Raw genomic sequence first — 16,692 nt, 5'->3', positions numbered from 1 at the left:
TGGACAATATTTACACATCTGCTATGTGAAATAGTACGGGGCCAAGTGAAAAAATAAGATTTTCAAAAACAAATTTTATTGACTATATTTCAACATAACCTTAACATAACCTATATTCTTTTACATATTACACTCATAAAGCAGCCTGCAGACATAAACCACATTGACTTCCTTCCTTCAAAACAGCCTCATATAATATATCTAGTATATATACATACAATAGTTTTAACCTCAACAAAGATCTTTAATAAAGATCAATATAGTTCTTCATGTGTGACCATGGAGCCTTTCTCCATTAAAATATTAACCTCTACAATAGACTGAAGAAATTAGTTTCTAGTTCTAAAAGTATTTCATAAGCTGATACATCTGCAAAAACAAAATTACTGTAACATGAAACATCTCCAGAACCCTGCACCTAACTTATACCCCCGCTTTCACAGACCAGGCTTAAGCCTAGTCCCAGACTAAAATGTAAGTCTGAGCTGTTTCAGCTGAAAGAAACTTGCATGGATTGATCTTAAAATACATCAGTGCCCTTGTTTTGTCTCAAGATGCACACCAGTAATGTTTTTTTCTAAGGCATGTTTAAAAAAAATTACTTAAATGTCCTAATTGAACTATGGCCTAATCCTGTCTTAGTCTAAGCCCTGACTAAAACCAGGCCTTAGATGTAAAGTTTGATAAAGACATTACATGGTTAGAACTCAAACAAAAATGCTATGAATAAACTGAGAAGTGAGCTCAGGGTATGAACTGGAAGTTATGAACTGGGTTTTGTAGAGAAAATCAAACTACAGTTGAGAACGGCCGGGGTCTTGGTGTGATGCTTTTACTGAGGGAAGACGCTCCGCTGCTTTCGCCCTCTCCGCTAAAAACTTATCGAACTCTGAGGGTGAGACAGAGAAGAGACACTGAAATTAATCTGCTGTTGTAAAAAAATGCAGTTTGATTTAAACAATAAAATATTGCTGAATATTTGACACAAGGCAAGAAAATAGCATATGAAGAGATGCTTTCGAATGTGCTACAAGAACCCTAATGGCCCAGTTCGGAGTACCTCAACAGACGGCCGACAGAAATCAAATGTTTAAGTCTGTGTACATCACTGTAAGCATGTTGGTGCCAAACCACTTAAAGTAGCATCTACACCGGACACGAGCGACAAAAGCATATAGAACACTGTCTACAGAGTGACGCTGTACAACGAGTCGCAGACAGTAAACTGATGCCCCGTTCTGTTGCTGACATACTTTCTAATGAGTTTGGGAAACTTTGACGTGTCCAGTGTAGAAAGCTGATAGAGTTTGTGCCCTGTAGACACAGTCAGACAGCAAGCTTGCCAGGTTTTCACAAGAAAACCCGCCCAATCGCTACTCAAACCTAGCCCAAAAGGACTAATAACATCTAACGAGATTTCATTGCATCTCCAATTCTCAAGTGCTGCAAACAGAAGTTACTTTTCTCATTGAATGAGTAGATGTCAGTTAATAGAGGTAGTTTGATCCCTAAAATGTTAAGAATAATAGGGAAAGTCCAGGGAGGAGATCCTTTGTGGAGAGTAGGAACAGTTGACACGTGGAGGACCCTTTTTCTTTTCTTTTTCTTTCTCAAATATTCAACTTGCAAAGTTGTGTAGTTCAGTATATCTTTATACAAATAAAATGTTAATAATACTGCTACTACCAATACTGAGGGAAACAAAAGTTTATAAAGATTGTAATATTTATGTCATCACATAGCAACATAGCCGGTAGTCCCCCATTTTCTATGTATTGAAAGAATTTGGCACTTAATGAAAATTAATTGAGGAAGTCTTGCTTTGGAAAGTACCTGCAAATGTGAAAAAGATGAGCTAGGCTCATCAAGTGGTACACAAAAATGACCACAAAAAGAGTGTACAGCGAATGTAATGAAACCACAGGCTGAGTAACAGTAAAATGGGGAAGATCACGAGTAGATCACGGAGGTGACTAAATTAGGACATCCGGCAGGTTGGAAATGAGCTACTCAGACTGATACTCTTCTAACAGGAAGACTGGATCATACAGAAGACTGATAGAATGCAATTCAATTCTCTAAAAAGCATGAACATCGGCCACTCATGTCTTGTATGCAGAAGAAAAGATGAGCAAGCATGCAAATATAATTTTAGCTTATGGCCCAAAAGGACTAAAGTGTTTTCCACATTTTTTGATGTCAACATCAGATTAAATATGGCAAAAAATGTGTAGCTGAAAGCATTATCAAGATTACCTTCACTAGTCACTCCTTCAGAGTCATCTTCCTGTGTCACAAAATAAACACAAAAACACACTTATGAAATACAATAAGATGACATGAAATCCAAATACACCCACTTATACTGACCAATGTCTTATTCTTCATAAAAGGTCTTCTAGTGCATGGTTCAGTAAACTTGATGTGAAGAAGATGCATCTCTGTTCTTCATTTACTGAGCTGCTAATCATTACTTTTGTCATGTTCAGTGTTCACTATTTTATATTAAGATTTGTGAGTACTACTACTGACAGGTTCATGAGACAGTTCATAGTCATATGTATTCATATACACTACTGTTTTTGAAAAAAATATTCATATACACTATTGTTTTTATAAAAAAAAAAATACAATAAAAGCAGTAATATTGTGAAATATAATTTAAAATACCTGTTTTCCTATTTGCATATATTTTAAAATGTCATTCACTTGTGATGGTAAAGCTGAATTTACCTGCTTCATGTTTCTGTGGAATGTGGAATGTTTCTGTGGAATTCTGACATTTTTATTCAGGATTCTTTGATGAACAGAAAGTTCAGAAGAATAAAAATCTTTTCTAACATGTCTTTACTATCAGTTATTGCATCCCTGCTAAATAAAAGTATTAATTTCACACCTCTGAACCGTAGGTTTATAAGAGAGTTTTGATATTTGTAAGGTTGTTTTAAAACGTGAATAGTATTATTGTTTTATGACTAATCATTTGAGGGGGGGTTTGCAAAGACATCAGTGGAATGGAAATTAGAGTCAGAACGGTAATATTCCTCACAAGCACCCAGTTAGAGGTCTAAAAACGTGTCGCTTACATCATCTCCGTCCAGCCATCGTTCAATGTCGTCCATCACTTCACTCTGACTGACAGGAATCTGACAGCAGGAGAAAAATATTAGTTCATTTACCTTAGCACAACTATCAGTAGCAATCTCAAACAAGCTTCACGCTTCTCAGTGCTTTAAAGTGTAAAGGAAGATTTGTTATGTTTCAGCCCTGAGGACGGGAAATAAGTTGTTTTGAAATCTGGCAACACCATAAAATAAGGCACTGAGGAGCTATGAATCGGTCAGTATCCAGGTATAACGAGCTAAACCCCAAAAGTCCCACAGAACATTTAGCAAATGAAGATAATGAAGCTCCTCAAAGCATGCGGGCCACTCAGAAGCAAGACAGCGGACACTTATCATTCACCTAATGAGAAAAAACGTTGACATGCTGAAGAAAAAAAGCTCCCAGAGCACCACGTCACACTGCAGGCTGACTGTTTTATCAGCCAATCAGACCCACCATTCCCTTTTCAAGCATCCAATGAAACTGAGGCGAGCTGCTGAAGGAGTCGGAGTCTAGGCTGACATCCTTAACATAGACAGACAACCATTTAAAACGACAGACTTCGTGGCATCCAATGGCAGGTGAAAACACACACAGAAACATCTTGAATGCTGTTTCATACAGTACTTTAATGAATGCTGCTCTCTCTTAATACAAGATGATATTTAACGCTCGATCTCAAACATGATATCTGTTCTGCAGGTCTAAATAATTCAGTGACACTTACCCCTCCAGGGTCCTGTCGCTCTCTTTGAGTGGCTGCAAGTCCCTCAAGAGCTGCAGAGCTTTCTGGACTGGCAATAAATCACACAAAACATATCATGTAAATATCAAGTTTTACTCTCTGGTGTTGTTGTCCAGCAACATGTATGCTATGATCAACACCTCAAATCATGCAAAACGAACACACTGTTTATTGAGCTGATAAAAACATCTCAATAATCCACACAACCCCAACTCATCAGTTAATGTCTTGTGAAGCGAAAAAAGCTGCATGTTTGTAAGAAACAGACCCATCATTAAGATGTGCTTAACTTAAAATATGAGTCTTATATTCATAACATTGCTTTCTCCAGTGTCCTCTCATCTGAATGAAATATGCACAGATCAAGAAGTGTTTACAACCAAAAACAGTCCAAATAGTTCAAAATATGTAGCTGGATATTGATGTGAGAGGACAACAAGAGATGGACTTTTCCGCTGGAGGAAACATTATTATGAATTATGGACTCGTATTTTGGCCAAGCGTGACCAGTTAAAGTTAAAACACACTAATGATGGATCTGTTTCTTATAAACAGCTTTTCACTTTATAAGACTAATTAATGGACTGGAGTGGATTACTTATTGTGATGTTTTTATCAGCTGTTTGGACTCTCATTCTGACGGCACCCATTCACTGCAGAGCATCCATTGATGAGCAAGTGACGTAATACTACATTTCTCCAAATCTGTTCTGACGGAGAAACAAACTCATCTACATTTATGACAGCCTGAGGGTGAGTATGTTTTAAACTAATTTTTATTTTTTGGGGGAACTACTGTTTTAATTCTTACCTTTTTTGTGATGAGCTGCTTTTATTTTGTTTTAAGTCATCAGCTTTTGTGCCTATATCAAATCACACAACAAATAATGCATTAATAACCGTGATTAATATTAGAATAAAATGCGAGTATAAATGATTCAGAAATATAAGCAGAAGCGGAACTAACTCAATCCTGCCATCTGATTGGACAGTGTGGTGACGGTGGATTGGCTGACTGTGCTATGAGCACCATTTGTTGCCTTTATGTGGTTGGCAGTACCCAAGTCAGTGAGGTCTGTGTTCGCTGGATTCTGAAATACAATGAATTATGAATGAATCAAAGAATCAACACATAGTCATTATATTGCATTTAATATAAAAATGAACAAATTCTTACAGATAGTGCACTGCTCTGTTTGTTGAGATGTCTTTCAAATCTAAAAAACAGAGAAGTTAGGTAACTGAGATATGTGATTAAATTAACTAACTTGAAGTGAAATGTGACATCATTACAGGGTTACACATCATTAAATGAATACATTTTCATGACTTCTCTGATTGCTTATGCTTACTTCATAAGGATTTTTAAGCATCCACAAAGAGTAATTTTTAGCTGATTTAATACATTTATAATAGATGTATATGTATATATAAAAATGCCCATGAATGTTTAGGATTTTATTTATTTCCAAAATCCTTCCCAAGTCTGGAAAACCAAGTTTAAAAATTCCCTGATATGTCAAAGTTAACCATAATAACAGGAACCCTGTTATTACAGATATTATATGATATTTCCACAATTGCCAATATTATTTAGGATCATTTGGCACTGTGGACTTCTGCAATTAATTGTGACTGTTACCATAGTCTTATTATTTGTATAATATTATAGTTTTTATACATATATTGAATGAGCTTTTATTTTTATATTTACAGTTTTGAATTGAATCGTTATTAATTTTATGTTTTTGTAATTGTTATTTATTTATTTTTTCTAAATATGACTATTTTTGTTTCATTTATGTTTAATTTAGAATTAGCTAAATTTTAGGATTTATATATTATAGTATAATTAGTCATTTTAGTGCTTCAACCTAAACTTATTTCAGTTGGCTGACAAGGCAACATTTCTAATTTTCATTTCACATTAATATATTTCAATTAACAATGTTTTTAATAGTTTGGTTGAGGATAATAACCAACAGCAACACATGGAGCAATTCTTGTATTTTACCTTGCAATGATTGTCCACTGGGTGGCAGTACACTGACAGTAAATTGCAGATAAAGAGCGCAAGTATGCTAAATATCAGATCAAATTAGACACGTTAGAAAAACACATAACAAACAATAAATCAATAAAAGAACATATGATAAATCTTTAACAATTAGGTATTTAACATTTTTGTATTTAATAATAATTGTACTTGATATTTTCATTTGCACAAACTGTTAATATACTGTTGAATAATATTTTTTTCATATTTTTAAATGTTTTGTTTATGTATTTCGAAATGGAGCTTTCCTACCCCTAATGTGCTTTCTGCATATGTAATTGTTGCTAGTGTGTTTGTTCAGTCTATGATTATTTTCATCTATTAATTTCCACCCATTCATTTTCGGGAACATTTAAAACTGTGTGCAAAACAATTCCACACACTGTTCAGGGCCTGTTATTTAGTACATACAAACAGTATTACTTGAATTTAACATGTGGCTACACTCTGCTAATAGTGTCTCTTTTGATAAATGCTCTTGTTCAGGTTAAGTTTAATATCTAAAGCAGCAGAGCAACCAAGCAATCAGTGTAGCTCACGGCGCCCTCCGTTGGAGTTTATCATTTTGTGGCTATTTTGAATATGCTGTAAAACAGAGACATTTCCGGAAACGGGTCAAGTCATGGACAGGATACTAAAAACCAGGACTGTCCCCAGAAAACGTGTGGTTAACCTATGCTAGTATGCCAGTTGCAATTTGTGTTTATAGCAAACACATACTGAGCTTTGTGATGGAACTGCTTGCCTTAACAACTGTGGTGTGTAGTTTTTCTATTTTATATATTATAAAGAAAAATGGAAGGTCTTTTTCGGATCATCTATCATGTCATATACTTATTAACCATATTTTTAACGACACATTTACACCTTGCAGGTCTCCACTCGCATGAAATGAACATTCATGTAACGTTCACAAACATCATGCATCAATACAGTTTGCCTCTAACCTGTGATAGTGTGCAAACGTGGTGTTAACGTCGTCGTTGGCACTGAGTAACTGCTCTATAAGCTTCTCATCGCTCAGTCTGGGTATGAGCTCCACCATCCGGCCCTGCATATCTTTGGTCATGGAGTAGAGCTGCTACTGACCGGCAGGGAGCAGAGGAACAGCACATTCCTTCACATTCATAGGCCTAAAATCATGACTGGAGGACGAGTGTGTACATGGTGGATAAAGAAAGTAAGGGTGTGTATTTGATTTCCACCTGTAGTAGCTCTGTGTCCGATGGCTCGAGACTCGCAGGCTGCATCTGACTCATCATGTCTGACATCACAGACATATTATTATGCACCACCTTCAGTTCGGTCTTCAGTGTCTTCATCTGAAACACAAACACACTTGAAACCAGCAGAATTCAAAAATACAGTAATAAAATCAATCATTTTACAGCATTTATGAGTAATGTTAAATTCTATATATACTGACACATAAGTATATTAATTGAGTATAGTTAATATTAATAGTATATTAATTGTCACTTCATGTTAACTAATTGAACCTTACTGTAATGTGAATTAGTACCAAAAATGTTTAACATTATTTAAGTTTCACACTGTTATGGGTTAATTTTGTGATGAGCACCATGTCATGTAATATGCAAAATAAAAAAAAATAAAAAAATCAGACAAACACAATTTTTTTTTTGCACAATTAACCTCCAAAAATGTGTGTGTGTATATATATAATATATATATATATATATATATATATATATATATATATATATATATATATATATATATATATATATATATATATATATACACATACACATTTTTAGAGGTTAATTGTGCAATGACCATTATATATGTAATAATATGACCATAATGTATGTGTACAAATTACAATTTGTATTAATATGAAATATTTAAATATTTAATTTAAAGCTAAACTGAGTCCTGCTGAATGGATACTAGTCCATTAGGTGGCCATCAGTTTAGTCCATCCATACCATTTTGCTCATCCCTAAAATGTGCCAGTCCCACCCACACATCTGTCTGAGTCAGCATTGCTGCATGTGTGTGTGTGTGTGTGTGTGTGTGTGTGTGTGTGATACCTGTTGAGGTGACAGCGTGACGGGCGTCTCTGTATTCTGTGACTGGAAGGATTTGACCGAGTGACTTTCTGTGCAAGCTGTTACCGGCGACGCAGACTCAATGGTCTGTTAGAGTCAAGCATTAATAAATTAATCAATCTAAAATTGGAATTAAGCATGGCGCATATTGCATGCTAGCACTCTATACAGAGGATATACTGTCTAATTTTGAGATGTGCAGCATTTTATAAACACGTATGGATCCCAATAAATCTTTATTTGGATTCATAATGGTTTATAAACAATGTGCTGTCAATGTGCAGCAGTTCATACCCTGTTGGGAGTGTGAATAGGGGAACAGCCATTCAGTTCAGTCATGGGAAACTCCACGCCTTTTCTCCGGAGATCCTCATAGACGGTCACGACACCCGTCAAGTCTGGAGAACTACGAAAGGCATCGGACCACGCCTAGAGAGAGATAAAGATAGAATCAGACGCCACACACACCCAGAGCTCTGTTTCAATACTTCACAGCAAAAAATAACAGGTTTACTCTGAGCACTAGCTGAGTTTATAAAGGGTTTATCTGGACCTGTATCATGCTCAAGACTCTGTCCTGAAGAAACACTGGGGCGTTGTTTTTAGGCAGGATCGTTTGGACCAAAACGCTTTCCACAAAATCTCTGGTGGACACGTAGATGTGGAATTTGTGCCCGCAGTTCTTCACACAGGCCTCCAACACCTGCAGCAAAACCAGAAGAATGATTCCAAACATACTGTGAAATATTATGTGAAATAAGACACTGAGTCGACGGTAATAACATTATGTTTGACACTTACACTCAGAGCCAGCATAACCTCTTTGAAATTCTTATTTCCCAGTATCCTCTTCTTTATTGCTCTGACTGCATCTTTAGGTCTGCAAACAGAGCACCATCACAAAAAATATGTTATACAATGTATGTTATAATATCTAGAAACTCAAAGCACCATACAGATTTGGACACTTAAGCCATTTATTATTATTTTACGTATTTTATAAAGTAATAAAATTAGGTTTATTAGGTTTTAAATGACAGCTATACAGCTCAAAATTATGACAAATTATATTGTGACATCTTGTAAAATGCTAAATTTCTCCAAGTCTGATTCAATGAAGAAACAAACTCATCTACATCTTGGATGGCCTGAGGACTGAGGTTCAAGCTGATATTTTAGGTAAAATCATATAAGGTCAAATGTCAGTTTGGGAATCCGTGGTCTAATACAATGACATTCAGACATTTTAAATGTAGTTTAGGTGTCCATATACAACTGGGGAAGAGTTTCAAAAGAATTGTCATGACCATATAAACAGAAATCTGTTGTATCTGACAACATACACACCCTTCATCTGTTTCATTGACAAAGTCACAGATCTCCATGTTGAGGCCCCAGTCTTCAGACGGGAGAGAAGAACTGGTGGCATGTTCTGAGCAAGAGACAGAGAAGTAGTCAGAGATACACATAAAAGCTTCAATCTAAACTAAAAGGATACAACAACATGTTTTAATCACATACTTATCGTTACTTTTTGTTTAGCACAAAATGCAGAAACACAGGTGAACCCAAAATGATTATGAAGATAATCGAGTATTGTTCCCTATTAACAGAATCAACAATTAACTTTAGAAGAAACTTACCCTTGGCTTCAAATACCTCATTACATGCTCACACACACAACAAACATCACTAATCTGTCCTGCTTTTACATCGACAAACAATTAAAAAAAAAAAGTGCACATCTGATGGGTAACAAAAACCTAACTGAGGGATCTCAACTATTATAAAAAAAGAAAAGCTGGCACACCACGGCTCTAAAAATGCAACAATGTTTATTTCATGTTTTCAGCACAGGTGATATTTTGAGCCCAGATGTCTGATGAAGAGCCATACAGGTGGAAACATCATCAGTGGTGAGAACATGAAATAAACATTTCTGGCCATTATTGTAATGTTACTCATCAGCGGGGTGGTTTATGATTCACAACAACACTGGCAGAGTTACAAACACTGAACTTCCGATGACATAACAGCTCCTTATCGTCATGAAGAGCCCGAAGTAACTTTAAAAAGACTTCTTGTATTTACACTCAACTCATTCTGGTTTAGAGAAATCCCACCCATATGCTGAACTGGAAATTTGAACTAGCTTACTGAGTTTAACATTACTTGTACCGTTTACAGTGCTTAAGATTCAGCATCTAGGCAAGGAAAACAGGCTTTACAACAGTATGAAAGGGCGAGTCATTTCACTGGTATTCACCCTTTGTAATGATACAAACTTGAAAACCATCTTTAAAGGGATAGTTCACACACACACACACACACACACACACACACACACACACACACACACACACACACACACACACACACATATATATACACATACATTCTATATACAGTGTTCCATATGGAACACTATTGGAGATGACGTGAATTAAAATTCGTCCCGCCCTTCTTCGTTACTATTTGCGGACAGCATTTGATTGACACACTGTTCCGCCAATCACGAACACAGCGATGGGGCGTTGAGCCCGCCTTCGACATTGAATTGCACGAATGAGGTGTTAATCTCAATTTAATCGTATCCCTTGCTGTCACCTTCATTATGTATACGTGTTCATTTGTGTCTTGCAAGCAAACTAGCCACGACTATATAGATGATGTTGTTGAATTCGATGTTAATATCAAACAGTCGTATTGGACACATTAAGTTTAAGTACACTCGCCTATCTGTGTGTAACAGATGCTCGCTTAAAAGAATTACGTGTGATTTGCAATCTCATCCAACGTGTTACTCACCTATAAGCTGACCCACGGGTGTAGAAAACGGGTTTCCTATGAAAAACTCCATCATCCGAGCGTCTCTGCTGCTCAGTCTGTCGGCTCTGGCTGATCAGCTGGAGAGCTAAACAAACTTAACTGATTACATCATCTCTTAAAGCGACAGTAGCACTGGCGGGGATTTTTCTAAGTATACACTGTATGCTGCATACTATTTTCATTAGTATGTAAAACAGAATGCATTACGTAACAACATAAGTTTACAAACAATACTATGCTGTCACAGTCTTGTCTTATGACCAGCAGTGATAAGCATAGTTTTGCATGTTTAATTCAACAAGTGGCAAGTATATATATATCTTAAATTTTGTGTCGTTTTAAAAGTAAAAAGAGCAAATAATGTATAAAGAACAGAGTTTTCTGCTGATACTCACTCATCACACTGGAAACTAAAGGATGTGCGCAAACATATTGCATTGTGGGATAGTATTCCATGCATTCACTATTTGTAGAATAATGTGCAGCAGAAAATTCACATATATTGCACAGTATACATACTGCATACTGAAATCATACTGGTTGCATACTTGTAGATTCTTGTTGTTTAGAAATGGACAGAGCAAAAAAGTCTTATTAGCATGGAGTTATGCTGTGAGATGCAGGCCCTGCCCTCGAGTGTTGCCCACATGATTTGATTTGACAGTATGGTGATCTTTCAGGGTGTGAGGGCTCTCACAGAAAAGCTCTGAATCCTTGGTGTATGAGATGCATTTTTGTCTTGTAAAGCCTAGAATCAAATGATTTATCCACCTTATTTTTCAAGGCGGAAGTAAGCTGTTTTCTGTGAATGTGCGAGACTCATTAGGTTCATTAGTTGCTGTAGAGAAATAACGAGAAGAATAACAACATGCAGTAAACAGTAAAACTGTTTGCACTACAAACCATGATTAAGATAATACATTAAAATAATGTGGTAAAACACACCAGTTTGCAATATCAAGCAGCAAAACAAGCTGTTATGTACAGCTAATTCTGAATGCGAATGAGACCGGAAGCTAGACCAATAAAATTTACAAATGGCCAAGCACACTCTTACTGGAAAAATAAGGTGGATAGGATGTATTGTAAACATGTTAATGGGAAGTCAAGCTAATTTTGATACATGTCAGACTTTATCTGAAATACTGCCTGCAGAATATTAGTCTTTTTGTCTCTAAAGGTCAACTGCTTTCTAGATGCAAGCCTCAAACCCATAACTTATCCATCAGGACTAGTTTCAGAAAACAAGGAGAGCTTTAGCTGATATACACTGCTGAGATAATCTTATAATAATCATAACATTTCATCTTTTGTGAGAAAGCTGTCTACTCTCAAATAGGTTTAAGATCAAAAATACAGTAAACATTAATATTGTGAAATATTATTACTGTTTAAAATGGCAGTTTTCTAATTGAATGTTTTAACATGTAATTTATTCCTGTGATATTAAAGCCAGATTTTCAGCATCGCCCCAGGCTTCAGTGTCACATGATCCTTCAGAAATCATTCTGATATGCTGATTTGATGCTCAAGAAACACTTTCTTCTTCTTCTTCTTATGTTGAAAACAGTTATTGCTACTTAATATTTTTGAGGAAACCATAATACATTTTCATTGAAAGTTTGGGGTAATATTTAAAATAAAATAATAAATGAAAATGTTTTTTAATGTATTTGTTATATTAGTGTTATGTTTTAATAAAGAGTTTGGGTTTTTATTTATAATATAGTTCTATTTCAAATAAATGCTCTCGAATAAAAGAGCAGCATTAAGAACCATTATATACACACACACACACACACACGCACATACAGTCGTGGCCAAAAGTTTTGAGAATTACATAAATATTGGAAATTGGAAAAGTTGCTGCTTAAGTTTTTATAATAGCAATTTGCATATACTCCAGAATGTTATGAAGAGTGATCAGAAGAATTGCATAGTCCTTCTTTGCCATGAAAATTAACTTAATCCCAAAAAAACCTTTCCACTGCATTTCATTGCTGTTATTAAAGGACCTGCTGAGATCATTTCAGTAATCATCTTGTAAACTCAGGTGAGAATGTTGACGAGCACAAGGCTGGAGATCATTATGTCAGGCTGATTGGGTTAGAATGGCAGACTTGACATTAAAAGGAGGGTGATGCTTGAAATCATTGTTCTTCCATTGTTAACCATGGTGACCTGCAAAGAAACGCGTGCAGCCATCATTGCGTTGCATAAAAATGGCTTCACAGGCAAGGATATTGTGGCTACTAAGATTGCACCTAAATCAACAATTTATAGGTTCATCAAGAACTTCAAGGAAAGAGGTTCAATTCTTGTAAAGAAGGCTTCAGGGCGTCCAAGAAAGTCCAGCAAGCGCCAGGATCGTCTCCTAAAGAGGATTCAGCTGCGGGATCGGAGTGCCACCAGTGCAGAGCTTGCTCAGGAATGGCAGCAGGCAGGTGTGAGCGCATCTGCACGCACAGTGAGGCGAAGACTTTTGGAAGATGGCCTGGTGTCAAGAAGGGCAGCAAAGAAGCCACTTCTCTTCAAAAAAAAAACATCAGGGACAGATTGATCTTCTGCAGAAAGTATAGTGAATGGACTGCTGAGGACTGGGGCAAAGTCATATTCTCCGATGAAGCCCCTTTCCGATTGTTTGGGGCATCTGGAAAAAGGCTTGCCTGGAGAAGAAAAGGCGAGCGCTACCATCAGTCCTGTGTCATGCCAACAGTAAAGCATCCTGACACCATTCATGTGTGGAGTTGCTTCTCATCCAAGGGAGTGGGCTCACTCACACTTCTGCACAAAAACACAGCCATGAATAAAGAATGGTACCAAAACACCCTCCAACAGCAACTTCTTCCAACAACCCAACAACAGTTTGGTGAAGAACAATGCATTTTCCAGCACGATGGAGCACCGTGCCATAAGGCAAAAGTGATAACTAAGTGGCTCGGGGACCAGAATGTTGAAATTTTGGGTCCATGGCCTGGAAACTCCCCAGATCTTAATCCCATTGAGAACTTGTGGTCAATCCTCAAGAGGCGGGTGGACAAACAAAAACCCACTAATTCTGACAAACTCCAAGAAGTTATTATGAAAGAATGGGTTGCTATCAGTCAGGATTTGGCCCAGAAGTTGATTGAGAGCATGCCCAGTCGAACTGCAGAGGTCCTGAAAAAGAAGGGCCAACACTGCATATACTGACTCTTTGCATAAATGTCATGTAATTGTCGATAAAAGCCATTGAAACGTATTAAGTGCTTGTAATTATATTACAGTACATCACAGAAACAACTGAAACAAAGATCTAAAAGCAGTTTAGCAGCAAACTTTTTGAAAACTAATATTTATGTAATTCTCAAAACTTTTGGCCACGACTGTACTTTATATATGCATGCTGTATACTGTATATTTCTGTAAGTTGATGAACTTTCGTGATAAACCACATGGTGGCGTATGTCTCTATGTGATAGTCTGAACTTCAGTAAGACATCATGCAGACCAACACCTGTGGTACTGACTATATATATATAAATATTTATATAGATAATTTTATTATTATTTTATCATGTGTCTAACTGTTGATTAACATACCTGGGAAAATTTCAAAGCTTTTCATAGTCCTTCATTAGAGGCAGAACTCAAAAGAACATCCTCCTGTAATGAACTCGGTCACGAATGACTCAGTTGTGACTCACGGCATTTGTGTGTGTCATGCAGATCAACAGAGGAAAGAAGAAGAAGAAGATAACAACTGAATAACTAAATTATTTCAATCGAAATTGAGTAAAGGCTTAAACATTGTAATAAAAACCTTTCTATTTCAGATGAATGCTGCTCTTTTGAATGTTCTTTTCTTTACATCAAAAAATCCTTTAAAAAAAAACATTTTAAAAAATTAATGTTTTTTGAGCATCAAATCAGTATATTAGAATGATTTCTAAACGGTCAAATAGAAAACAGTTATTTTAAAGTGTAATAATACTTCACAATATCATTATTTTACTCTATCCAGTAAATAAAAAATAAAATAAAAAAATAAATCATACCGTGCCCAAACTTTTGAATGGTAGTGTGTATCTTCAAACAGACAGTTTTAGGAACTCTAAAGAAAAAAATCTTCCATGAGGATTATAACCTAATGGACATAAAAACACTGAAAAACTCTCGTCAGCAGCCCACAAGAACAGAGAGCATTTCATAGTCGATAATGAATCAGCTTTTCATTTTTCAGCTGAATGTCAATACTCAACCTCATTTGACAATACTGTCAAGGCCAATTAAGATATTTATTATGAGTTTAATAATCTTGCCAGCAGAGGTAAACATCATACTGCCAGCAGCGACAGCTACAGCTGTGCACAGTGTCCAGCCAATCAACAGAAATGTCACAGACACTAGATCCTCTGTGAGAGCTTGATGAAGAAAAATCAGCCATGTGAACTGAATCCTGATTATTGTGCAGAGCGAGAGTCTGGTCATTCAAAATACCATCAGATTTGACATTATCAGCTATTTATTGCCTGTAATTTCTCGGTTCCTTCCTGCCTGCTGTAATAACCTGGAACCTGTCAATAAAGCCACACATGCAGTGACCTTGGTTTATTAAATAAGAGCAACGCTGTTGCTCAGGATGAGGTTTGTTGGGACTTTTGATGTGATATGGAGACTTTACTAATGTGAAATCAACCTGAAATCACTCTTTCCACAAAATATGAGCACAAACCTTTCGGACGAATGGTTAGCGAACGTTTATCTTCAAACTTAACATGTTGAACTATATATTATGAGATGTTTTATAGTATTGTATATTTGCCGTCTTGATTATCATGGTTTTGTAATTTATATGAAATATAATGTTACAACTCTGTAGTATTCTAAGCTGTCCACTAAAAGACAATGAAGCACTGGTTCATTCATCAGAATTCCTTTATATTCATTAGTGGAAAAATATCATTTAGATGCATGAAAATAACAATAGAAGCATCAGCACAAATAAAATCCTGCACAGCTAAGCAGCATAATACATCATGTCAAGTATGTCTGTGAGCTTTATATTCCAATATTAATACACATTTCTTACCAGTTTCACAATTTGGAATCTTTTTTTTTTTGACCCCAAACTTTTGAACAGTAGTGTACACAATTTGTAGATACACACAAATGATATGTTATTAATACTAAAGCACACTGCAGTGGAGAAAGACAGAGGCATTGCCTTATTCAATTTGAAAAACAGCTAAAATTGGGTCAAATATAAATAAATCTGTTTTAACTTTATAACTGCATTTATATTATGTCACGATAAACTGGGCACCACAAAGCTATACAACTTTCATCAGCTTCATAGTTAAAAGTGAAAGATGAAAACTGTGAAGGTAGAAGTTAGAAGCAAAGGTGCACATTCACCTAATTAGTAAGCAGACCTTCTGGCAATCTCTGTTTTTTAATTATACACATCATTAGAAAAACATTAGAAAAATACTCCTCAGTGTATTTACCTCCAATCCCTTTACATTGCGTAATGCAGCACTGTGTTGTTTTCAACTATTTTCTTCATCAAGATACTATTATAGTTTTTTGTTACTATGAATTAGTTTGTATTTTTTTTTTTTTTTTTTTTTTTTGAATTTTCAAGTTTTAGTAATTTTGTTTTTGCCATTTTTTAAACAGGTCTGTATAGTTTTTATTAATTGTATTTCAGTTTTAGTTTTAGTTATTTTATGACATCAAGTAAAACTAAATGAAAACGAGGATTGCTGCCTTGGCAACTAGATTTTTTTTTTTTAAATGCTTTATTTCATGTCAGTTAACCTTTACTTTATTTCAAATGAAGAATTATTATTTTTTTTTGTCAGTTAATGTTTAAAAATGTTTTTTTTATGTCAATTTTA

The 16,692-nt window shown here is 35.7% G+C and overlaps 1 protein-coding gene across 2 annotated transcripts; it reads right to left on the bottom strand.

Annotated features, from left to right (window-relative positions):
* Nucleotides 1–54: 54 nt before the first annotated feature.
* LOC109059751 (target of Myb protein 1-like) lies at nt 55–10,937 on the bottom strand. Of its 2 annotated transcripts, XM_019076923.2 has the most exons (16): nt 10,790–10,937; nt 9,329–9,413; nt 8,783–8,861; nt 8,535–8,684; nt 8,276–8,410; nt 7,964–8,068; nt 7,112–7,228; nt 6,854–6,987; nt 5,028–5,067; nt 4,818–4,941; nt 4,662–4,713; nt 3,833–3,899; nt 3,562–3,630; nt 3,087–3,146; nt 2,257–2,287; nt 55–889 (listed from the first exon to the last, which is right to left on the bottom strand). In XM_019076923.2, exons 1-16 carry the CDS (start codon nt 10,842–10,844, stop codon nt 795–797), a joined length of 1,398 nt encoding a protein of 465 aa, XP_018932468.1. In that variant the 5' UTR covers nt 10,845–10,937; the 3' UTR covers nt 55–794. The 2 variants fall into 2 exon arrangements, with proteins under 2 accessions (XP_018932468.1, XP_018932476.1); XM_019076931.2 differs by lacking the exon at nt 3,562–3,630 and having other exon boundaries at nt 10,790–10,936.
* Nucleotides 10,938–16,692: the final 5,755 nt, after the last annotated feature.

This window comes from Cyprinus carpio, chromosome A3 (genome assembly GCF_018340385.1).
Source record: "Cyprinus carpio isolate SPL01 chromosome A3, ASM1834038v1, whole genome shotgun sequence".
Taxonomy (NCBI): Eukaryota; Metazoa; Chordata; class Actinopteri; order Cypriniformes; family Cyprinidae; genus Cyprinus; species Cyprinus carpio.
This window is presented reverse-complemented; position numbering and strand designations above follow the sequence as displayed.

Excerpts from the sequence above, each read along its gene's own strand:
- LOC109059751 (XM_019076923.2), bottom strand. The coding sequence starts at position 10,844 with ATGATGGAGTTTTTCATAGGAAACCCGTTTTCTACACCCGTGGGTCAG. Across the intron at positions 8,411-8,534 it reads GAGTCTTGAGCATGATACAG|GCGTGGTCCGATGCCTTTCG; the intron begins GTCCAGATAAAC and ends ATCTCTCTCTAG. Across the intron at positions 4,714-4,817 it reads CAATCAGATGGCAGGATTGA|GCACAAAAGCTGATGACTTA; the intron begins GTTAGTTCCGCT and ends GATTTGATATAG.